At 38.6% G+C, this 25022-nt stretch overlaps 1 protein-coding gene across 4 annotated transcripts; it reads right to left on the reverse strand.

Moving 5' to 3' along the window:
* Positions 1–10755: 10755 nt before the first annotated feature.
* On the reverse strand, positions 10756–25012 carry TRIP13 (thyroid hormone receptor interactor 13). 4 transcript variants are annotated; one of them, XM_030041738.2, is made up of 15 exons: positions 24776–25012; positions 24447–24550; positions 22660–22825; positions 22224–22353; positions 20897–20952; positions 18369–18459; positions 16780–16852; positions 15719–15782; positions 15380–15466; positions 14461–14567; positions 13955–13993; positions 13252–13405; positions 12957–13069; positions 11694–11763; positions 10756–11134 (listed from the first exon to the last, which is right to left on the reverse strand). In XM_030041738.2, the coding sequence occupies exons 2-15, from the start codon at positions 24536–24538 to the stop codon at positions 11039–11041; spliced, it is 1338 nt and encodes a 445-aa protein (XP_029897598.1). In that variant the 5' UTR covers positions 24539–24550; positions 24776–25012; the 3' UTR covers positions 10756–11038. The 4 variants fall into 4 exon arrangements, with proteins under 4 accessions (XP_029897598.1, XP_029897597.1, XP_040974236.1 ...); XM_030041737.2 differs by lacking the exons at positions 24447–24550; positions 24776–25012 and adding an exon at positions 24201–24439; XM_041118302.1 differs by lacking the exons at positions 13955–13993; positions 24776–25012 and having other exon boundaries at positions 24447–24663.
* Between the last annotated feature and the right edge of the window lie 10 nt (positions 25013–25022).

Below are 25022 nucleotides of genomic sequence, written 5' to 3' on the forward strand. Positions count from 1 at the left end.
CAAGTGATTTGTTGGCACGGTGCAGCTAAAACCTGGTTGCATCTCACGAGGAAGAGACCTCACTAAATCAGGAGCACTCCTAAGATCCCAACCCGTGCCATGGGAGCAACCTCCAGGACGAGCACAGCTGTGGTTCTGCCTGCTTGCGTTCTTGCTCTTCTACACGGCACGCGGTGATGCCTCCGCACAGGCAGCTCTTTCCAAACGCTGCCAAGGTGGGTGCTGATGCCTCCATAGCGAGATGGAGGTAGCTAGGGGCACAATTTTCTGGTCCACACAAATTGGATTTAGGATCAATACTTCCCCCAGGTACCTTCACCCTTGAGTGAAACCCGCTACGATGGAGGAAAGAAACTCTCTCCCAGAATGTCTTGTGGAGGTTGTTGCCCAAAGGGGTATAGGGCTAGGGTATAGGGGTTATTGGATACAGGGGGAAGAGAATTTTAGGATCATGTGAAAATCATTACGGGATGTTTAAAGGGAAGGGTCAAAGGTGAGGAAAGGCAAGGACCAAGATGGATCGGGGAGGAACAAGTGTGGCAAAATAGAGGGAAAAGTGGATAAGAGGTCAGTTGTGTGCAAACAAGTGGCTGCTCAGCATTCTTGTCTGACTGAGCCATCACCGTCCTCTGTCCTGACTTATTAAATCCTGTTCCTAGCCAGCCACTGTTTCCATCTGTTGTGATCTGTGGGTCAGCTGTGTTAATGGTCCTATCGGGCGTACATGCTCTGTCTCGCTGCTGGCTGGGCTTGGGGACACGGAGCTGCAGCAGGTTTGTGTCTGGCAGGCTGGGGCAGCAGGTATCCCCCCGGGTTCTAAGAACTGCCAAAGTTAGCTACCTTCTAGCACCCTCCTCAGAAAAAGGTAAGAAAACTAGCTTGGGGATGGTGGGGTGGCGGGTTTTTTTGTTTTGTGCGTGAGGTTTTTTTGTCCTCCCAAGTCAAAGATTGTTGCTTTTGTCTTCTCATGTCTTCGAGCAAAGCATTAGCAGAAAGTTAATGCTTCTAGGACAAGTTTACCAATTCTGTTTCTGATTACTCATGTTTTTTTGTGAGAAACTTGTTCATAGTTAGTTTCTTCAAAAAGGAGTAACCCCTGATGCAGATAATGAAATTCAGATTTCTGGTATGAAAACTTCAGAATAACTGCACCTGACTCTTGGTTTCCTTGTCAAAGGAGCCATCAGGTTATGCGAATCTTGTATTCCATTTAGAGCTAGATCACACTCCCCAAAGGTTCAGTGATTCAGCTATATGAAAACTTGACATAACTTACTGTTCAGTTACAGAAGTGTTGCTCTATGTTATGTTTAATATGCAATCTACAAATAAGAATTGAATGTTAGAACAATAACTGGCAGCAGGTTAACGCAGAAAAGTGGGCTTCCAGAAAAGCAAATGCTGTTCTAGTTCCCATGGCACCATCCCAGTATTTGTTTTATATTCCTGAGAGAAGAGAGGAAAGCAGAACAAATGTTAAACCTCCCACACAAAAATCTCAAAGTAATATTATTATTCCCCCTAAGACTCCAGCCTTGCTGTCAGACTGCTTTTTCTGTCAAGTTTCCAAATGCTTTTATTGAGAAAGGATAATAATTATAATTATCCAAAGTTTAAGTCAGTGAGTTTTTACTCAAATAGATTAGCTGCACACTCTGTCATTGAAAAATCTTGTACAGTCATTCATCTAATTTGCACAGTATGATTACCACAGAGAGACTCATATATATGCTTGTGTAAATGGGTTATTTGCCTAATCATCACCTTTATGGGAAAATTCCTGGTTTGTATCAGCAATCTCAGTATTTATTCATACAAATGATCTCAGTATTTATTTCTACAAAGAAATATTCACTTGTGCAGATTTTTTGTTCTGCACTTTCCAGTGATGTTGTACAGCTTCTGATGTACTGCCATACCCTTTTTTTATCAGTCCTGGTGTCAGCTTTGCATAATTCCTTGGGCTTAGCAAGAACCTTCCTAGAATGCTCCAGAAATTTTTTGTTTGTTTGTTGGTTTTGGGTGTTTTTTAAGATTTCAGTTCAGCCATGCTTACATGCCTTTGGGGAGAGGCAATGTTATAAAAGTTCCTTTTATCATATTTTATTTGTAAATGTTTTAAAGGCTGCAGACCTTGGCATTCCTAGAAACTATATTTTAACTTGGCACCTAAGTGGTGGTACCACAGGTGCTTAAACACTGAAATAAGGCCATACAACTTATCTGGTAATGTCAGAATGGATGCACAGTGACGTAATTCGAGAAACAGAAAGCCACAAAAGCAATACAATTAGGTCAATAGTTGGAAACACTTAGCTTCTCTGTGCACATGTGACAATTCTTCTGTTGTCATTTATTTAGATTCCATTAGAAACTCAAGCCTTGCCTGGACTACGTGGAAGAGGAGCAGGCAGAGCAGCTCAGATGAGATGCTTTACAGCAGATGTGTTAATTAGACAAAAGAGCAGCTTAAAAAAATTCTACTACAAGAAAATTCTTCTAGACAGTCAAGGTCTTTGGACCTATGTCCTTTAAAAACCTAACTTTGACACCAAACTTCAAGCACAGAAGTAGTCTCCTGCACCCCTGAGGAACTCAAGCAAAGGACTATACTGAAATACTCCAGGTAAATGCTTTTCTGAATTAGAACCTGTCAGAGTTTTTGGAGTGTTCCCAAGTCATCAACCCTTTCGACTTTAAAGCTGCTTGCCAACACTCTATAACCCACGCACAGGTGTTTATTTCACCAGATCTGGTTGCTGCTAATAGCACCCTATAGCCAGCTCTTTGCGATCTGAGGAAGACGAGTCCACAGGCTCTATCTGAATAGAATATGTCAGCTGAAGGATAAACTGGCATACACTAATATCTTCACTAGTGCAGGAGATGTGTGAGTATTTGCCAAAGCAACATGTAGGTTTTAGGAGTATTTTATGTGTATTAACAGGCTAGACAGAGTTTAAAGGCAAGATTATTAAAAAAACCCAGCTTCATACCAATAAAATGTCATTAGGAAAATAACTGCTAGACCTGGAAATGGTCAGAAAAAGTTAAGTGATAATACACCTTAATAAGCAGCTAAATACTTGAGTTCAGTTTCAAAGTTTGTTCTGTATTTCATTCAGCTGGTAGAGCTGACAGGATAATCTCAGAGCCATCAGATCCGGGACCTGCTTTCTTAGACAAACTAGTTGTCCCTAGACAGCTTTTTTCTGAGTGGGAAACATTAGCTGGGACATTGCTCCCCTTTAGGTGCACTTCTACTTGCGGTAGGTGCCAGCAATTGTATTTCTGCAGTAAATGTGTTGAAAATATCAACCTTTAGAGTGAGTTTAATTAAAACGTTTACCGAATTAATTTGATGACTTCCCAGTCCTCAAAAGAAAGGCTGTTCTTCCAGGGTTAGTCTTCACTCTGAAAAAAAATGTTTTGGAAGCAAAATCTCTTACCTGCCAGCGCAGGAGGTTGCCAATGAACAACCTACTCAGGTGCTCCTCCAGCAAAACTGAGAAAAGCCTAAACACCTTCAAGTGGGCACCTCTTTTGGTAGCCCCACTGAGAAAGGCCGGTACACGCGGCATAAATGAGCTCTTAACGGCTCTTCCTTCCTCTTCGTCATTCTCCTTTCTTAGTAACTCTGATTGAAGAGCTGCAGTGGACAGGCGCAGGGAAACTTCAGGCTACCTCTGGCTCTTTCTTACATCCTTTCCATGGACCAAGCCTGATCCCACAGCCTTCTGAAATCAAAAGAAAGACCTGAGCCTTGCAGTGATATTAAGGGTCTTTCAATCAGACTGAAGAAGAGGTATTTGTTATTCCAGACAACACTGGCTGGCACTTCTCGCCACCCATGAACTATTTAAAAAAAAAAAAATCCTACTCTTTGAAGCATGTAGGGAAATGGATTAGTATTTATTGTAGTCAGAAAGTCTCTAACAGTCTGAAATATACATAAAGGTAAGAGCTACTGTAACTGGTTTATTTGTATCTATCTGTAACTGTAAGCTCATTTTTACATTGAAACATAGCAAGCTCCTGTCTACATGTAATGTCAAGACATTAGAAAAAATGGGATTCTGCAGTTTTGTTGATAGCAGACCGTTAAAATCAGGCAGGCCCATAACTGAGTGACCTAGGTTTGTGTTTTGCTCTGCTTTAGGCATGGCCCCCAAGCTGTGGTGCTCACATCACAGTTTGACACAAGGCCCACATGTTTGCAGGTGGGTTTAAGATGGTGCTGAGCTCTGTTCAAGCAAGAAATTGCCAGCCCACAGTCCCTCAAGCAGAACTTGCTGTGCCAGAGAGAAAATAGCAGCATGCTCCTCCAGGCCCTCTTGAATGGGAGCACAACTGTGTAGTTTTAGGATGAGGGCGTTCCCTCGGAACAGAGCGATTTTTTGGCTGCTTCACCCCTGGATTGCTAAGGAGGCTGAGTACCAGCCTAGCGTTATTCCTAGGAGATTACCAGCTGGAGTAAGGCAACTGCCCTATTCAATGATTAATGATTACCTCAGATGGATTAATTTGATGATCATTTGCTCTAGCAGCAAAAATCCTTAAAGACATTTCCATGACACCTCTTTGCTGCTTCTTCTACAGAGTTCTACAAGCAGTGCGCCAGCAAAATGAAGAGATAACAAACTGCTGCAAGAAATAAGAATGGTCGCCTGGGGATGGAAACTTAAAGCATATTTGCAATCAGAGAATATGCAGCATCATGCTATTGCTTGAGACCATGCAAAATGGAATTTCAGAGCAAATTACTGTACAAATATTTCTACAGTTCTGATGACTACAGCTTATTTCTATACCATAACAAAAGAAATCCAGGGGGAAGGAAAGCTGCTTGGAAAACAGCATCCTCCCCAGTCTAGCTTGCAGCATATTGCTGAGTACATTTTGATCTAGCCTCTAAAGAAAGATAGTGCAGAAGATGGCAATAGTCAAATAGAAAACAAAGAAAAAGTCAAAACCACCCTACTGTCACTTAAAAAGGATACAACCCCCCTCCCAAATTTTCCTACACAAATTTAGGAAATCTAGGGAATAATATAGAGTAACTGGAATGCCTACTTTTAAATGAGAATATTGGTAAATAGACATGTCAAGAACGAAGGAAAAAAAACCAGTGGGAGGAAGTAACATCAGAACAAAGTGTGCTGGAAAGGCTCCTCAAGGAACCTGTAAGAGAAGAAACAGCTCTTGGCTTGATATTAAGAAGTATACACGATCTGATTCAAAAAGTTACCATCTAAGTTTCCATCTGTAACTGTGACACAGATTGTGACACGACGACGACATGAACTGTGACATAACTGAGACAGGAGCTTGTATTTGGCTGCACTTCGCAAATGGCAGTTCTTTCCCAACAGCAGCTCTTTGCAAAGGGCAGCCCTCTGCCCACGAATGCCGGCAAACAGCAGCTCTTTATGAACGGCAGCTCTTCAGTAGGAAAAAGACTTCAGTCAGGAGGGTTTCTTTTGTTTTGTTTTCTGGCTAATGCCAATTCATCCAGGCAAGATGTAAATGGCCTCAAGATATAAAACAGAAAAAAAAAAAAAAAAAAAAAATGGTTAAGAAGCATACTGGAATCATCTACCTTACTTCGGGTCACTCTCACCACTATTCTGTGGGGGTTTTTGTTGTTTACGGGCTGGACTTTGAAATTACTGTCTGGCATTTTACAGCATTTACAAAATTCTGAGTTTTGGATTTGATCCCTTTTTAGGCACTATCGTTTTCTTGTTTTCAGCCTTTCATTATAAATTGAACTCCTGTAAACTACTTGGCTACTTTGAGATCAGCAGCAAGAAAAAAGATGTTCTCTCCTCTGGCACTGTCTGTGGTCCCTGCCTGAATCATGCCGTTGTTCAGAAGCATGGTAAGTCAAACCAGCAACTGGTTATGAGGAAACATGCCCTATCCAACCTCTACTTACTACATTAGTGCCTCAAGAATCCATGCAGAATTAGAAAGGACGAAAACAGATTGTACCCTGCTTTTCGGTTTAAGTCGATCTGCAGCAATGTGAAACATAGAAGGTGTTTCACTATAACTGCTAGCGTTGTACTCAAGCTGGGACATTCCACTGGAAATGCAATTCCCCCTCCCAACTCGTATAGAGATGGTAAAAAGTTGAAAACTTCTTCCCAGAGGGTTTATCTGGGCAGCAGCAGAGAGGAGACACTATACGGCAGCCTGGCTAGTAAAAGACAATGCAGGGTAGTGACAATCAGTGCTAGAAATTCCGTAGAGAAATCATATCGCCAAGCATCCTAATTCCTGTCTTTCTGTGGAAGGGGATGAGAGTGGCACAGACCACTCCTGTCCCTGACCGACTTAGCAGACAAAAGAAATATAAGCAAATATTGACTAGTCTATCCTTTGAACACACTTTAGGAGGGCAGATGAATTTAAAATCACAGGTAAGAAAATTGGGGCTACTAAAAGATAAGCAACTTGTCCAGAAAAGCATTCAGAGGCTGTCAGAGCAAAGATGAAAGCAGCGGATTTCTTTACATGGCACAGAACAAATGATAAAAAGATAAAAGGATTATGATTTAAATATAATTTTTACTAAGTAAAAGGAGACAATTATTCCAAATTTGTACTACTTAATGGTCAGAACACCACAGCTTTATATACAATGCTTTTATTTACTCAAGTCTACCCAGAAGACTTCACCGGACCTTCAATAGTCGTTCCAATAAAGGCTCATTATGCATGAAATATAACTTCATCTGGCGTGAAGTTGAGCAAAGAAACGTTTCTTTAATTCACTTCTTTAATGACCTTAATTATCTTTCCTTTAAACTCAGAGATGATCCTTAGAGAATTCAATGTACCATCATTAAAATTTGGAGACAAGGTATTTTGTCTCAGCCCCAGCAGTTTTGACATACAACCCCACATGCCTGATTTAAAATGCGTGCATCTACATCTTCATTCTTTATCAAATTACCTGACACTTACTTTCCAGCAGACCACATCAACTACATTCTCTTCAATTCTTACAAACACATATATAACATATAAATAAATTAAACAAACACAAATCTTCTGTTGGTTTCTAGAAACTTGCTTTAAAATCGTCATATTGTTGTCAGTGTCTGGCCTTGGCTCTCCTATCCTGGGTTCTCATCCCTTGCTAAACTGAAAATTATGGAGAGCAACACTGTGCTGACAGTGAGCCATGAGAGTAGGATCATTTGAAATTAATTTTGTATTTCCACAGGTCCAAAGTTTTAGACAGTTATTTAACCTTTAAGATTAATTTTAGAAAAACCACTGCCTTTGTATAATTTCCAGTGGATAAATTGGGTAATAAAAGCCATCCCTCTTCAACCTCCTCTCCCCCAATTTTGAAAATCATGTCATAGGTTCTGGATCAGAAATGAACACTTTTAGCTGCTTGGAAAAATGTTAGTCACAGTAACATCTCATAAAATAAGCAGTGCTCAGCTTGGCAAAGGGTCTACATTTGCTTTTTGCAAGCAAAGAAAAAAAATTTTACGTCGCTATTTCAGGATTACTTAAATGTTATAAAATCCCACATTCCATGCACTTTAATATGCTAGGCTGAAAGTCTTTGCCTTCACCAGGCTCAAAATTTCATCATCTACGCTTATAGTGACCTAGATGCCAGATATTCTTCTAAACCCACCACCCAGTGGATGAGACGGTTAAACTACAGTGCAAAATAACTTCTGCCATAGCATGGAAAACTCACTGTTTTTCATCTTTGGATCAAATTCTGCAACAGCTTCTTTTTATTTGGCAAAAGACTTTATATCCCAGAATCTCTCTTTCTGTAAGAATTTCAGAGAAATTCTGTGGTGTTACATTACAGCTAACATTACATTTTGAGAAGGGATTTTCACTGCAGCAAAGTAAGTCTTGCTCGTTAGGACTTTTGAAACTTTCAGTCAGCATTCCCATTTTCCCATGACTTGCTAAAACTCAAGGATCCATGCTTGCCACCTAGTGGCTTTGAGCAGAATTAGAAGCAATCTGTTAATAACAAAGCAGAATTTTTTTTTGTGCTAAAAGATGGTTTTTCTAATTTATGGTTATGTTTGAAAATAAAAAAAATTGTTCTGGAATTGTACCTGGAAAAGAGGACTATTCCCTCCGTATAACCATTAACTGAACACGGCAAGAAAAGAGGATTCATGTGTGGCCACAGGGTCTCCTGTGAAAAGCACAGCCATGGTTACTGCATTTGAGCATGGGCTAGACGTGCCCTGCCTGGGGGAGAAGGTTCCTCTGAGGACTCTCCACATCCAATGTGTCCTTCCTCATAGCAGTCCTGCAAATCTATAAGACAATCCAAGCAGAGCACAAACATTCTTTGTCTGCCTTCATTAAAATAAAATTGTTACCTGTTTGCAAAAAAAGGCTAAACAAGATTCCATGGGGCCTGATACAACCATGTGGTTTGTTGCACAGAAAACGTGCGTACTTCAGAGTAGATGGTCATTAAATGCAAGATAGAAACTGTTCAGTCTAGAACCTCTCAAGCACCCTCTTCCAGCTGAATGGCCGAAACCCTAGGTTGTCCTAAGGCTCTGCATTTTATGTTCTTTGTCTAGTTTCATTTATTTTGGACTCTTGGATATAAAGGAACGTATCTTCAACAAAAGGAACGGAAAATACTTCCCTCCAAACCAAATACAACCTGTTCAAGGTGATTCTCTTCAAAGATACAGATTCAAAGTCTTTAGAATTTAAAATTGTGTTGAACTAAAATTCTCAAGAAAAAAAAAAAAAAATCCCAAATGTCCGTTCTATGCAGGGCAGTGCTTTCCACACAACTGGAAAACAAGGAGAAGTAAGCCTCCCTCATTGTGTGAGTTTTCTTGCTGGAACTACCACCTAAAATAAATCACTCATCAGAATTCGTTAACTAGGATTTTAATAAAAGATTAAACTATGGCCAGCCATAGCACAAATCCATGTATTAGCAAAATTGCACATACTAAAAATGGTCTCTAAATTCTGCTCAACTCTCAGAATACTAGTGTGTTCTAGTTTGAGCAGAAATACTTAGAATATCTATGAAATTCTAAGAAAAAGGTAAACTACATGGCTGGGGAAAATGATATCACCTCAGATCAAGGAATGAGGAGGGGAGACGGAGTAAACTGCAGGAACAGCTGGTCTTCACAGTTTTTATAAGTCTTGATAAAATCAATGAGTCTACAGAAAGACCAAGCAAGCAATGCTAGTGAGGTCTGCTTTCGAAGCAGAGGAAATGTATATACCCTCAATGAAACATACACACATGAACTTGCAACGTGTGGAGCTTCTACAGTTCTTAAAGAAATCTCAAATCCAGACCAGCAGATAATTCCGTGCTTTTGCATTACCATGGAAGTACTCCAGTATCTATACATGGATCATCAAGACAGGCACACACGACAATATACACCTGTATTGAATGAACACTCATTTTAAGTCTAAATCTCCTTACTTCAGAAGCCACAAATCCACTATGGACTAGAGTCTCTATAAAATTTTGCCTTTCAGTAGTCTTCCTATACCTGCCTTTTATGGAAGTTTCTTGCATGCACCAGTATTTCCAAAACAATGATTGTGGGAAAAATAGAGTACACAATTGCAATTGACTGAATTTGGGACAATCTTCTCCTGCCCAACCCCCTTTCTTTTTTGCAGAGTGGATAGGGAAGAATATTTAAAAAGTTATTTTCAAAAGTAATATAATGAGGCTTATATACTATATATAAAATATATATAGTATATAGTAAGGCTTAACAAAAGAGACTCTCTTTGCATAAGTATAGATGCCATAATAAAAATTTACTAGCACTTGACAAGTTCTGTGCAATTTTTTAATGCACAGTTTATAGCGTTCATCAATAAAAATAGCTCAGGACAAAATAATTCCTCTCATGAATGTATAGTATAACATTGATTTAAAAGATACAAACAAGGAAGTAACAAAATGCACTATCATTAAAGTATTTCCAATACCAACAGCTAGGCAGCATGCATTAACTGGATATCATCAACTTAAACCTCACTATTTCATCTTCCTTTAAGAAAAATTAAACTTCTGATCTGGAAACTCCCCTAACATTTCATTCCTTCAGCTGACTGTAGATAAAATACTTGTCAATGTAAAAGAAAAAGAAGAGCTGATGGTTTTGTAACCACTATTATATAGGATATGTATTTACCACATAAAAGTTGACTCTGTTCCTTTAGGAACTGGATGCATACATTTCCTGGCTTTTGCACTACAAAATATTTTTCTCCACAGATCATTTGTAACTTTTATGTCATGTTTATAAAACAAAACCAAACCAAACTTCATGCATTTTAAAGAACCTTTCTTACACATTGTAGCTTCTCTTTAGTGAAAAAACACAGACTACTCTGGTTCACGTCCTTGCTACAACACAAAAAAGTAGTACTATAAAACACAGTTAAGTGGTCTCTTATTTTAAACTTTTGAATCTGGTGTAATTAAAAGAAGTCATACTTGATATTAAATTTCAAGATAAAGAGACGTCAGTATAAAGGGTCTGGGTCATCAGTGAGCACTTCAAATCCTTCCCGGTTCACACTTGTTATTTCAGAAGCAATAACAAATAGTGCATTTATGGCACAAGTATCAGATCCAAAGACTGAATTTCTATTGCTATGAAAAATATGAAATAAATCAGAAGCATAAAAACTGATGCATAGATAGAAAGTTAGTGACTAAGAAACAAGGAACAGAAGTCTGCCCACTTTTAATAACTGCAAAAGATGAAAACTGACTTTTAGCAAGAATTTTTTACAATCCTCTTACTGGTATTTGAAATAAGGCTTTTAAAAAATATGCTGTAAAGTTTCTTAATTGTTTATTAAAGAATGTTTTGAAAAACATTAATCTAATGTTTTAGATTAGGCATTCCAGGTTTTTTAAGGTGTTGACAATCTACTTTACAGATGCATAGAAGTTGCACAGTTTGTATGAAAAATATATAGCTTTCAGTGTTTACAATACAGACAACTATAAAACAGTAGAGTATCACACACAGTCTGCAAGTTTCTTTCTTTCTTCGAATTGTTTGTCTACTGCAAGTGAAAGAGCCTGAAGAAACGTTGTCATTGTAACACTGGGGGACTGAAAATAAGAGAACATTTTGTTAGACACACTACAGCAATAAGCATACATAATATTTTACATACAAATCACAGTGTTTAAGGGAAATATTTGTCTTCCATGTTACAAAGTTTTCAAAATGCTACAAAATAAAAAACTGAAGGTTTATTTTAAACCAGCTAGCATAGTAAAGTCAAAGTCAAGCTATGCAAAGTCTTGAGTCAACGACTATCACTGTGGATTTGCTTCAAAAAAAGTTTTTAATGAATTAATATTATTTATAAAGCGGCAGAGTGTTTTCTTTCAGCAGGAAATTATCAGAGAACCAATATCGATGTTCTGCCACAACATTTAATTAAAATAAATGTAGAATGCTATTGGACAGGTTAACCCCACCTGTCTTCAATCACATTTTAAATTATGGGCAGCACAAAATTGTTTCAGTCTACAAAGCTGCAGAAACAGTGCAATTTAGATTAAAAGGGGGATTTAGGCCCAATCTTTTAATTTGGGAAGTGTCCAAATGTCTTCCCACCTGTCTTAAAACCAAACCAAAATATAATTAATAGAATAAACTTACTTGAATATAAAGTGCATGTGCTAGGAAAGGAAGTTTTCTCAGGGCCCGGCCACTAAGACCTTCACTTTTTCTACAGTAAAACAGAGACAAGTGCTGCTTAAATGCTAAATATCCACTCTTAAAAGAAGACCTTTCCTTTTTCTGAGTTTCTCTCATAAGTTGCTCTAAGAAAACCTCAAATCACAATTCAGCGGGTCACTTGCAGCATTTTTAGCAGAAGCAGCAAGTGAACAGACAACTTCAGCCTATGGGAGGCTGAAGCGAGGGTACAGAAATAGCAGTCACATTTGCCTGCCAACGCTTACATCACGCCCTTCACATCACTGTGCCATATCTCATGAATATGGTGGGAATGTCTACACTGGAAGGGTATGGTACAGACATAACCTTCCATCCACTCTTGGAAGGACTTGAAAAATTTGTTTTCAAGGCTGGACCTCATGGCTACTGCTTATCTCCTCCTTTCCACCATTTACACACAGCTTCCTTTACCTCACCTACTTGATACATGTTTCCGTCTCCTCCAAGCACCACTCTGTGTATGTAGAACGCAAATCTCTACGCCTGGCAAAAATTACTTGCTTTCTTGCTTTTACTCCACTCCTCACTGGTTAAGATTGTATACTTCAGGAACAGAAGGAAAACACACTTTTCCAACTTTATGAATGTTATTTTATTTTGTTCCACAGGGCCCAGCACTTTGGAAAAAAATATTGCTTGATATTGTGAATATAATTTTTATTGTTTCAAGAATTGTTATGCTGCAGTGAAAGACTATTTGCTCTACTAGCATACTCAGCAAATCATAACACTCTGCATTTACACTTCAGTCCTTTCCCCTTTGCTTTTGTCCAGTTAGATCTCAATGCTAAAAACTTAACTTTGTAGATTGCAAGGCGTTCCAAGATGCTCTCTTAGTGGGAACTAAGGCCAATGATATTTCCGCTAAACTGCATTACAATTCACAACGTCCACTGAAACCTCAGGCATCTCACTAATCTAGCTGGCAATTTGTCAAGAGGACTTCAAAGGGCAGAGGAGAAACCAGAAGCAGTACTAAGCCAAGCCAGATGGGAGACTAAGAAATGTTGGCAAAACCTGATCGCTTCCACTTTTTGTCCCCTGAAAGGTTTTGCACTAACCCTAACAGAAAAAAAATGAGATGTTTCAGAACTCTAGCCGTTATAAAATTCAATTACTTTTATACATCATTCTACAACTCATTATATATATATATCTATATGCAGAATTTCAGAATCTTACCTTGAGATTTCTTTTAGTACAAGGCTTAACCTTGAGACGTTATTTTCTACAAAGCCTATCATCTCTAGCTCTCTGAGTGTCAGGAGCTGCTGTCGAGGATATATTATTTGACACTAGAAAGAAGAGTTATACACTGTTGTATGAAAAACTTTAATACATTCAAAATTAAATTCTACAGTGAAAGTGGAAATACACAGAAGGAATGAAATTTGTGTATTTTTGTTATTTAGAAAGTATGATTAACATGTCAGATTTATTAAAATAGGACATTTTAGTCTTGCTTTCAAAATATTACCTTCATCAGTTCTTCCAAGCAAGAAAGATATATTCTAAATATTGCTGCAGTGGATGGAGGTCCAATGTATTGCTTTATGTCAGCCCTGTCTACAAAGGCCATGTCAATTTTCTCCGTAATATTTGAAGTAGTCAGGATAACTACATTGGGATACCTTCAAGATAAAATCAGATTCTTAGGTCATATGTACAAGAATTATGTCCTTTTGTGACTGGCAAATTGATACCTTCCTTCTTATGACTCAAATGATTTCACGCAATAAGCAGTCGCATCACTCTTGTCAGCAATTACATTAAATAATCTGAAGCTCCTGGCCAGTTATCACCAATCTAGTTCAATGCATAGTCTCTTTCTTTCAGCTGTTTGTCAAGTGTCCATAGTTTCTCCAACCCTATTTTAGAAGTGATATACATTAACTATCAAGAGCCTACTGGCATAGTTTCTGCCACAAAAAAAAAAAAAAAAAAAAAAAAAAAGACGACTTGTAAATGTAAACATTTAATCTACACATTTTCCAATTCAATTCAGTAGAAAGTATATAGTTTCACTGGCAATGTGACACATTCTAACCACGGATGACATTAGAGTGAGCTTAAAAGAGAAGTAACATCTCCTTGCTCTAAGAAATACTGAAAGAACATTCCTAACCATAGCTATTTTTAGATGAAGCCTGTGCACTTTTATGTATGAATAAGCCACTTACCTTTTAAAGACAGGGCCAAATACTAGAGCACCTTTCTTGCTGTGAACAGAGCCAAGTATGCGCAAAAAGGGGAGGCAAGTGGCAGGAATAAAACAAAAGATAGTATGCTGCACTAAATCCAGCACACAAAGCGGACCAAGCATCATTAATGATTGCTTCTAAACCACGTGTTGTGCAAGTCTGCTTTCAATTGACATCCAGAAGCTGTAAATAATTAATGAATTCTTCATTGATCTTATTCTTGTCTCTCCAAGCAGATATCATGACCATCTATCCTGTATCTCTCCCTAGCTTTAAAGGAAGTATACCATCTGTAGATTTGATTGTTCACTTAGTTACATGCAAAACATTCTGTTGGATTACTCCTATTTCTTTTCACAATTAGCACCTTTAACAAAGAATAATTCACTAACCAATTTGGTTTAGTATTCCAAGTACGAATTAAGATTTAGCAGGAATCCCGAAATTGTCAATTACCTTTTGCTGTTGCAATAACATGAGTTTACCTTTTAATCTGATCTATTTGTGTCAGTACAGCATTCACCACACGAATAGCATCTGAAGGCTCTGTGCCTGCCTTGAAGGCACTGCGGGCTGCTGTGAGGCTTTCCACCTACAAAAAACCAAATGAAACAAACAAACAAAAAAACAACAACAAAAAAATCACCAAAAACCCATAGAAGATTGCACATTTGGAGCCCTGGCAGCAAGCAATAACCCAGACAATACACCTTCAGATCCTTGTGTCTGGTATCTAAAGCTTCACCTTCAAAATCTTTTGTTAAGTAGGAATTTACAGGGAAAGGGAAAGGAATGTCAAGGAAGCAAATTGTAGTGAGCGAAATTCCTGTTTAGACAGCAGAACGGAGGCTGGTTTTCATTTTAACTAAATTTCAGGGCCTGAGGGTGGGTATGGGGATACACACAACAGAAGAATGAATACACTGAATTTAGAATGAGCTTCCCCATAGGAACTCCAACATAACAAAGCTAATAAGGTACATGCTTACTAAGTTGCTTAGGTATGCAAGTCTGAAGAGAATCTTGACAATGAACTGAACCATAATAATGCTTTTTAGAGCTTTACAACATACATAAGAGCACAATTAATACAAATCTAGGCTATTCTGAAGTTTAAAACAATACTCCATTTGTAAACACACAGCAGCAAGGCAAGTTCACCAAGAAAGGTTTCGCTTCATTTTCAGCTGGAATTTGCCTGCTAAATCATACTGTGTTCCTCCCAAATCTCTCAAATCTGCAGCAGTCAAGATTAAAATTCACTCTTCTGCACCAAGTTATGTAACTTACACAAAAGCATAAATACGCTTTTATTGTTCTTTACAAATGAGCATTATCACAGTTCCCTCCCATCAATTTACTTTCTGCTAAATTTTACGTACATCAATGCTATGAGAATCATACCTCATCAATCAGTACAAATACAAGAGCATCTCTGTCATCAATTAACTCTTGAATCTTCTGGAACATCTTGGTTACAAGCTTGCCACTCTAGAAAGACACCATATGCATATGTTTAACTATTTCCTTATCACACAACTTTCCAAGCCTTACCATATTTAAAGACGGAAATACCTGGTTTTTTAAGGTAACTTGCTAATATAGCTTCTATTTAAGTGTTCTCAAACACATCAATTATTCCGAGTAATCTTTGGTGCACACACTTATTTTATGAAACAAGCTCAACAGAAAGTCTAATTTCTAAAACACAAAGTCTACTTAATTAGCTACATCAATACATACCTCAGAAAACCATTTAGAGAAAAGGCTATGGCTGTTTATCTCAATTAACTGTCCATACCTATACCTAAAGTAAGAAGGGAAAAAGAAGTATCAACTCTATTTTAAATAAAAGTCAGTTATATCATTGATTTCTGTAAGTCTCACTCCCTCCATTTCAACCCTGGAATTCTGTGAATTAGCACTTTAAATTACTTACTTTTCAAAATATAACACCTGTTTTGAGTTTGTCATTTTCGGAAACATGTCTCACTAGAATTCCTTATATTAAATTGCTGTCAGAATTTCTTCATTAGAACAGGTGCTATTTACATATGGTTTAAGTAACAGTTACCATGCTAATGGCCTCATTCTTCTGCTCCTGTAAGATTTTGTTCAGTATAGCAAGAACACATACAAGAGCATGACGTTTATTTACTGAGCTCTGCATGGATATCCTTAGGACAAAATATCTCAACCACACATTATACAGCCCATGTTTATCATAAATTCAGCTTGGGCTAGAGTCAGATGACTCCAATAATTACACATTACTTATGTTACACCTAATATTTTATATAACAACTATTTTTTTATATACATTTGTTAAGTTGCTATGAAGTTTAAGGCTAACTCTTATTACTTATCTGATATACAGACTGACCTCTGCAGACAGTGGCATTCAGACAATCCAAGTACAAAACAAATTGGTTACAAAATCACTACCTATTAAAAACAGGCTTTTGTGAGCATGAAAATATAAATAGCAGGCTCAATACTCTGTGATCTGTTGTCCTTTAATATTCATTGATATGCAGCATAAGCACAAACAAATTACTATATTGCCACTGGAATTTGTTTTACATACCTGGGCACAAATAATGACACATTTTAAAAGGCATTAAAATATCCTAACCAGTCTCTCTATCAGATCAATTTTGTTGCTAGCCAGGCACACTACAAGAGCTATGAACATTAGCACTTGGCACTAGTTACTTGAAATCAAATACTAAATATCTTTGCACTACTGAAAAAGAACAATTAACAATAGTAAATGTAAGTGAAACACTTCCAAAAACAATCACCTGTACGACAGTCGAATTGTCAGTTTCTGAGCCAATGCTTTACACAGAGAAGTCTTCCCAGTTCCAGGAGGGCCTGGTTTGAAATCAAATCCATACATTACACAGAATCTGCATCAGATTGTTAATGACATGCAACATCTCTTTAACTACATTTCATTACAGCACTAATTGTAGAATAAAAACACAGCAGACAATGATTGTGAACACTGGGGTATTTTCAGAAGATTGCTTACTCTGCTACAGTCCTAGAGCTGCGCTTTGAATTTATATAATTTTCAATTATTAGTACAGTTAGTGTAATAGTTTGTATGCAGACACCATGAAGTTAAAATACTCAATGGCCACAGAAGCAAAGTCTATCACCCTAGCAGGGCTTATGCTTATCAGCATTCTCAAAAGTCAGTGCTACGCTTAAACTTGTATCTTTCTGAAACATACTCTTCTAACATGCAAAACAGAAAGACATGACGCCCAGTTTGATCAGCTGTCTGCTTTCCCAGAAATCTCTACCTTGGGGCAACCCAGAGCATCTTAGGAAGTATGCTCTGGGACAAACCTTTTGGATCTGGCTTGACACCCTATGGAAGAGCCACACAGACTTTCTCCAAACAGACAAGTAGAAGTATAGTTAAACAGAGTACAAATGTATGGAAGATGACGTGTGGGTGCTAAACAAACTAGTAACATCAACCAGATGACAGTACTTTCACTCAAAGCCAGTACTGCCATTACAGCATAAATGTATTTTGCACTACAACAGTTGTAAATTTCCCAGTATTAACTTCTTTGTGATCGCAATAATGAGCTCACTACTAAAATTAAATATACCTATCATAAATTTATTAACAGTCTGAAATAAAGTTTTCCAAACAAAAACATTCTGCAGCTTCTAAACTGATAGCTATAACTTACGTATAATCAACACTCATAACAAACATTTCCACTATGACCTTTTATTTTTTAATACCAGTCTTGATGACAAAATTGTAATTAATCAATAGCAAGCTGCATTTTGCAAGAAAATGGATTCAGCTGATGTTAATCTCGTTTATGGTATAACCTCCACAGTAAACTAGGACTGACTGAAGATTACAGCTTCACTGAAATAGTAATAACTAAATTAGCGAGAGTACTGCCTTCATACTCGGCAATAGAACACACAGTAACACAACACACATTGGTTTCCCAGTTTCCTCAAAAGTTTTTATAAAGCCGTAACTAACAAATTTTTAAATACTGCAATGGAACTGTGACTAGTATATGGCTCCTAAAGTTCTCAGCATCTGCATTATTTTTGCACTTTATACAAAAAAGCAGTAATATCACTTTAAAATGAAAATTAAAAAAACAACTACTGTCACTGCATTATAAATTTTAGAATTTAAATTCCTGCAAAACATAGTACATGTGAACATTGATTTGATTCTGACATTACATTTCATCTAAATTTGTATTATAGAAAGAATACTTCCCTGCTGCTTTTGGATCATCTAATTTCACTACACAGAAGTGCAATACAAGTTTTTCCAGAAGGAAAGTATAAACAGATGGCCAAAGAATCTACTTGATTTAAGACAGATCATTTTTACCATGTAGCAAAACAACTCGGTTCCACGATATCAGGTTGCTGTCAACATTTTTGTCGGAAAATAGTAATGTTGTCGTCACATAATCAAGTAACTAATTGAAGAAGAGAAAAAGACACAAAAATTAGAGACATATTAGAAAATACAAACAGAAGCAATCTCCTAATTATATCTATTATGTACTCTTAACAAAATTAAAAAAAAATGGGCTCGTCTTTTAGTCATAGGCAAATTTTCTTTCTGCAAATGTTGGAAATTCATTTCCTTCCTGCCCGCAGGAAAAAGAATAGCATGTACTGGGCACAAATGCAGTTCCAGAACTTTACATGAATAAATGAAATGCTTTAAGGAAGTGAAATTATATTCATTTTCCATCATGCCACTTACAGCGTGTCTTTAAAACACAAGCTGACCAAGCACAGAGAGTCAAAGACTCAAACTCCAGGTCCTGTTTAGATGTCGTGCAAGTATACATTTGTTCAGTTTGTTGTAGTCAACCCACTAAACAAAGTATTTTCTGTCACATTTTACCTCCTTTCTACTGAAGCATTTGTATCAGCTACTGTAAAGAATTTGTAGATTGGTTATCCTTCCAAATAAGGGAAGTTGCACGTACTTCCCTGAATGCTTGCTTCTAAAAATAATGCTTCATTTTAGAATTATCTAGAACTAGGAAGTAGATAACGCTTTCAACAAAATGAATATGAACCTCAGGTGTGAATCAATACCGATTTTTACCTATAATAACACCTGATACCATATTACTTTCTGTTGCTGTTACCTCCAATGTGCTTTTGATCCATGTGTTAATAGGACAATACAATAGTATTCCTGCAATATCTCATGCCCAAGATGGAGCAATTACACAACAGCAAAACACCTGAACTTCATCCAGCATGTCTTTCAATATTATATCGACACTGTCTGTATTATTTTGCAAATTCACAGCAGCCAATTCAGAGTCTGTAGAACTCAACCGTACCCAGCTAGTTCCATGGTTTAAAGAATGAACATTCATCACAGTTACTTTTACAGAAGTAGTTCCAGTTTTAGTCACTAAAAGCTACCACTACTTTCTACCAATACACACTTACAGTCAACAGTGATCAACTTGCTGTTATTTAGTACATCAGTAAGTCTAATTAAATAGTCTTGTCATTTCACAGATGATTTGGAAAGCAGTTCCATAAATTAGAAAAATGTTGATATGTTAATTGATGTTTACCTTATAAATGAACAAGTACAATCACTGGAATGTTTCACTTTACTATAGATGGTTATAAAGACTTAAGTGAGAATACTCTATCTATGGTATTATAAACAAACTAATGAATTAGTTATTTGTGTCCAAAAACTTCAGGTAGAAGCATTTTTTTTTAACAAGCACGATAAACATCTTAATGAGTGCTGTCATAAGAGCAACTGAATTGAATCACTTGTGGTTTTTACTCACATCACAATTACTAAATTTCAGATTACAGTATTACAGTTCTACAAGCTCTGGCAGTTATCATCGCAACCTTTGATGAACGCACAGAATCTTCATAGAAAATGACCCCATGGAACTGTTTTGTGTCTTCTGAATGTCTAACCAGCTTCCAAGTGGGAGCGCACTCACTCTAGTCAAATCATTCAATATGAGTTTGTATGAACAGTAACAGTGCTGGCTGACGTTACTGCTAAACCAATGAATTGTCTAGCTGCTGCCAGAAACATACAGTTAAACTCCCATTCCCTTCCACCTAGCCGCCACCCACCACTTCTGTTACATGACCATTAGCTGTGGTCACAGTGGACCAATTAATGGGACAACACCAGGTGGAAATTAGCCTATCACACAATAAGTTGAACACTTTCATTAATTTAGTTTCCTCAGTTAGTTTACTGCAAGGTAACAAGAATGCCAGTAGAAGGGAAACACTGCAAGTACAGCTGAGAGCAACACGCGTCTCTGAAGTTATATTTTTCCACCAATTTTCTTCTTCCCTTCTAGAAAAACAAGCAACTAATGAATGAGCCTTAAATGTTAATAAAGTATTTTAATAAAGTGAATTTGTACCCTGTTCTACAGAATACCCATTGTTTTCTTCACGCAGGCTGATGAATATGTCTAAAGCAACAGTGAATATCTTCTGAGAAGTTTTAAGTTGCTACTAAAACACCTCCAGCTGTTAAACTTCTGATTTCTGTAAAATAAGCCAATGCATATGAAGAAATTCTTTATAATTTGTGGCATAAGCATCACTGAATCCAGTTTCACAGGGAAACTGAGATATTTTGCAAAGCTGACTTCACAGTAGTACATATTGATATACATCCGAGATATGATTTTAATCTCAAAATGTCAGTTCTGCCTTCTTTTGTGAAGTGTACATCAGAGAAGTATGTAACTATCAAAAATTATCTAGAGGTTTTTCGAGCTGGTGATTTCCAAATAACTTCTCCATGGGATGCAGCAAACATCAAACAGGCTACATTTCAACTCTTACTTCTCCTCGAGCAATTTCAATCGTTACTCATTTTCAACTTACGTGTGATTTTACTTCAGTGTCATATATGAGACTTTCCCAAAGGCCATGGAATTCAGCTGCAAAAGCAACATATTATATACCTGTTTAGGAAAAATCAGTCTGGGAACTTGTAATCTACCACTGTAACAAAAAGCAGTTTTCAAATTATTCTCAACTAAAATTAAGGATTAAGAACAGATATACGAGAGCAATTAAAATATATGGAAAAAAATTATGAGTTAATTTTCTCAAAATGCAAACACTACTTTCTAACAGAAAAATTCAGCAGTTTCACAACTTCTGTCTCCTCAAATAATTCTGAGGAGAAATTAATCTTCCTAAATTCTTAACATGAAAGGAAAAATATCATTCTTGCCACCCTCAATAGAGGATGGACCTACATTTCCTCAAGATAGAGAGCTATGAAAAGTTGGGGTGGGAGGAGGGTTCTAAGCCCAATTTTATCATTCAGCTTTTTTTTTTTTTTTTTTTTTTAACATCAACATGTAGAGGACAATAAAAAGCATGTAGCTGAATAATACACAAAAAACTAAAGTTGTGATTTGTGTATCAATCATTTCTAGCAGTTAGTTTCTAGCTTTCAGCAACGAAAACCAAAAAAGACTAAACAATTATAAACCACAATAATATGGGAATAACATCAAAGTATCAGATTGAATTCTTCCCAAAGAGAAGTGTAATGGATAGTTGGGCTTTTCGCAACATGGAAAGAGCAAGAAACGTCTCAGAATCACTGTCTCTTTGAGCTTAAGCTCACACCTCTACTACTCCTTCCAGGCACAGAATCCAACTTCCCCAAGCACAAGATAGTAACAGGCAGGCCACGCTCTACTACAGAGCAAAGCTTTATTCTTCTTTTCAGAAGACACTCTGAGGACTCTAAATCTCTTTAGTTTGTTTGTTTGTTCCAAATATAAGATCAGCACTGTCTTGGGGGCTGGAAACCAGCAGTGGGCTCTGGAAAATGAATGTTTAAACTGATGAGTTTCTAGCGGGTCTCCACATAAAAATTTGGAATGCGGCTTGTAGGGTTAAAAATTTGCATGCTTCTGATTATGACTATACTTTTTATTCCAGAAGACCAGTTACTTCCACCCATCCACAAGTATTACAGAAATAAATGACGTGTTGTGGAATCACCTATACTAGTTGAGTCAAAACCATAAAGGAGAAAGTCCAGATATATTGGTTCCATTGACACAGGACAAAGTTAAACAATATATACAAACAATACCTTTAAAAAGTAACCCTATAAAAACTCCTAGCCTTTCCAAGATTTTCTTTCATTGTAATTGCTCTACACCTTCCAGAAATATCACATGGGTACCTGCTGGTAGCACCCAGTGGTTAGCTGCAATGATATCCTCATTCTCTTGCTCCAGGTTTTCAGAGCTTGGTCCTTCTTCATTCAGATGAAAAATATGAAGAGAAAGACTGCTTTTGCTCAAGTCGATAGGCTAGAATGGACATAAAAAGACTTTTAATGCATCGTATTTCTCATTCAAAGCTAATTATAACATAAGAAAGTTACAGTTCTCAGCTGGCATTCAGCTTCAAAGCCTGCTACTTCTGTTTCAGACCTTCCTAAGCGCTGTAGGCCCAAAAACTTAGCCACCTTTTCCTGGTTATACCAGTCAGCCTAATAAAAGATACTACATCGTCCTACAGACCTTGCCTTGCTTACATCTTCAGGCTATCACTCGTTTACCTTCAACTAGTTCACTGGCACATGAACAGAGCTGTACATTCTTGACTGCGAATACCTGTCTGTCTTTCAGTTTCAGCTCCGTATCGACAATCGACACAGACTGCACGTTGCTGTTAAGGAAACCATCATCAAACTCAGTCCACTTGTAATCACCAAACACGATGTTATGTCTGTTCAACAGCTTTAAGACACTCATCCTGATATCTTCTTTCTTGGCCACACTAACAAGAAAGAAACAGCATTATTTATGGCATTGACATTTATAAGGAAGTATGAACTAATATCCGAGTGCTTTATTTCATACACTAAGCCTACATGGAAAACAGCTTCCATCTCACAAAAATAAAGAACTCAAAAAAACCCCAAGAAAAAAACCAAGAAAAACCCCCAAAATCCCCCAAACCAACCACCCACAAAAAAACAACCCCCACAAAAAAAACCCAAACGCCACTCAACCCTCCCCCGTAACATTCTGCAGAAAAAAAACCCTATCGAATTCAGTTTGCTTGCAAAAGCAACAAGTTTGATACTTGTTTTTAATTTGTGCTTCAAAAGACACAAGCCAAAGAACACTATTTGCTCTGTTCGCAGTCATATCAGGGGACATGGAATGACACAGCTAGAAGATTTCAAGAATGGAAATCGGTTATGCAATCTGACTGCGTTTCACTAGGAAAAACAGAAAAACTCATAGCCAAGCTACTAGATTGAATTTGGTACACTTAGCTTGGAAGCTCTATTATGCTTTTGTGTCTGAGGACAGCTGATACCTCAGGATGGGAACATGCTATAAGGAGAATTCCAGTAGAAGAGACAAAAACTACAGGAAAAGGAATACCATTTTAAGATTTCAGAAAGGCTTTAACGTAATTTTGCAATTTCAGTGAAGCATTCCCAGTTCCTGACAAAAAGAGAGCAGTGGATATTTTACACGTTGACTTTAATACCTTGGACACACTCTCCCATAGTATCCAGATAGTCATATTGGTAAGCTAAGGACTGGATAAATGGACAATGACGTGGCTAGACTGTCCAGCAAAAAGGGTTGTGATTAGCAGTACAAAGACTAAGCAGAGCTGCCAGTATGTCGGGCGCGGAAAGGCGGAGTGGTGCTATCAATATTGGGACCAACACTATTTTTACATCCGCATCTACACCCCGGACTATGGGATGGAGAGCAACTGCAGCAAGTTTGTGGATAATACCAAAGCAGGGAGAGCTGCCAGTATACTAGAGAGCAGGGCTGCCACTCAGAGGGACCTCCACAGGTTGGAGATATGGTTTGACAGGAACCTCTCGAAGGTCAACAAAAGTAAACGTGAAATCCTCTCTCCATCTACTGCCCGGACAACAGTACAGACCAGAATTCCAACCGGATGAAAAGCAGCTTTGCAGAAAAGGACCCGGGGATACAAGTTGGCAACGAGTCAGCAGCGTGCCGCTGCTACGAATAAGGCCAACCTTATTTTAGGCTGTGCTAGCAAGAGCGTAAATGTTAGGGAAAGCGGTTCTTTCTGTCTACTGGCTGTTTGCGAGACCACATCTGGAGTACTGCGTGCAGTTTTGGGGTCTGCTGTAGAAGAGACAATGATACACCGGGGCAAGTCCAGAATATGGCCACTAGCTTGATTATGAGAGTGGATCACATAATGGAGAAGGAGCACAAGGAGAAGCTGAGAGGAACAGGTTTGTTCAAGCTTAGGAAGAGACACCTGCGTGGGAACTCATGGGAGAGCACAGCGAAGGCAGAGCAGAGCGCTGTGCCCCCTTGTAGGCGCAGGGCACGAGGTCGCAAGGCAGCAAGACACAAGCTGCAGCGAGTAACGTTCGGATCGGAGAGACCTGCTTGGTTTCTGGTGGACTTCCACGTGTACTTGGACGCTGTCACACACGTTGGGGAGCGCTTGCTTCAAATCCCCAGCGGCTTCGTCCATCCTCTCTCGCTCCTAGGGGGGGGAAAAGCGATCCCGAGGAGAAGCAGCTCCCGGCGACCGTTACGCGCCAACGGCACAACGGGAGACGCCGTGTCCCCCCTCCCGCTCCCCCGCGGGGACCGGCGCTTCCCTCCCCCGGGAGACAGCGACGGCAGCCGCGGGACACGGCGCGACGGGCGGCCCGCTCCTTCCCTCACCCCCCCGCCGCGGGCCTCCACGGTGGGGACGGGAAATCACCTCAGGCCAGGCAGGGCCCCCAGAACGGCGCGCTGCGGTCGGGACACACACACGCAGGTCCGCCCGGGGAGCTCCTCCGTCCCCCTCAGCACCCTGCCTGCTGCGAGGGCTGCCCCTCCGCCGACACAGAGCGGGGAAAAGACACCCCCTCGCCCGCCCGGAGGGCGAAGAGGACGGGAGGCAGCGGGACACGGCTACCGCCTTTTCGTAAAAGGCGGGCTGGCTGAGGGGAGGGCCGGCCCTCCCG

Source organism: Aquila chrysaetos, chromosome 18 (assembly GCF_900496995.4).
Source record: "Aquila chrysaetos chrysaetos chromosome 18, bAquChr1.4, whole genome shotgun sequence".
Classification (NCBI taxonomy): Eukaryota; Metazoa; Chordata; class Aves; order Accipitriformes; family Accipitridae; genus Aquila; species Aquila chrysaetos.

Excerpts from the sequence above, each read along its gene's own strand:
- TRIP13 (XM_030041738.2), bottom strand. The coding sequence starts at position 24,538 with ATGGACGAAGCCGCTGGGGATTTGAAGCAAGCGCTCCCCAACGTGTGT. Across the intron at positions 20,953-22,223 it reads CCACTGGGTGCTACCAGCAG|CTGAATTCCATGGCCTTTGG; the intron begins GTACCCATGTGA and ends TTGCTTTTGCAG. Across the intron at positions 13,406-13,954 it reads TTTGGCCCTGTCTTTAAAAG|GTATCCCAATGTAGTTATCC; the intron begins GTAAGTGGCTTA and ends TTTATCTTGAAG.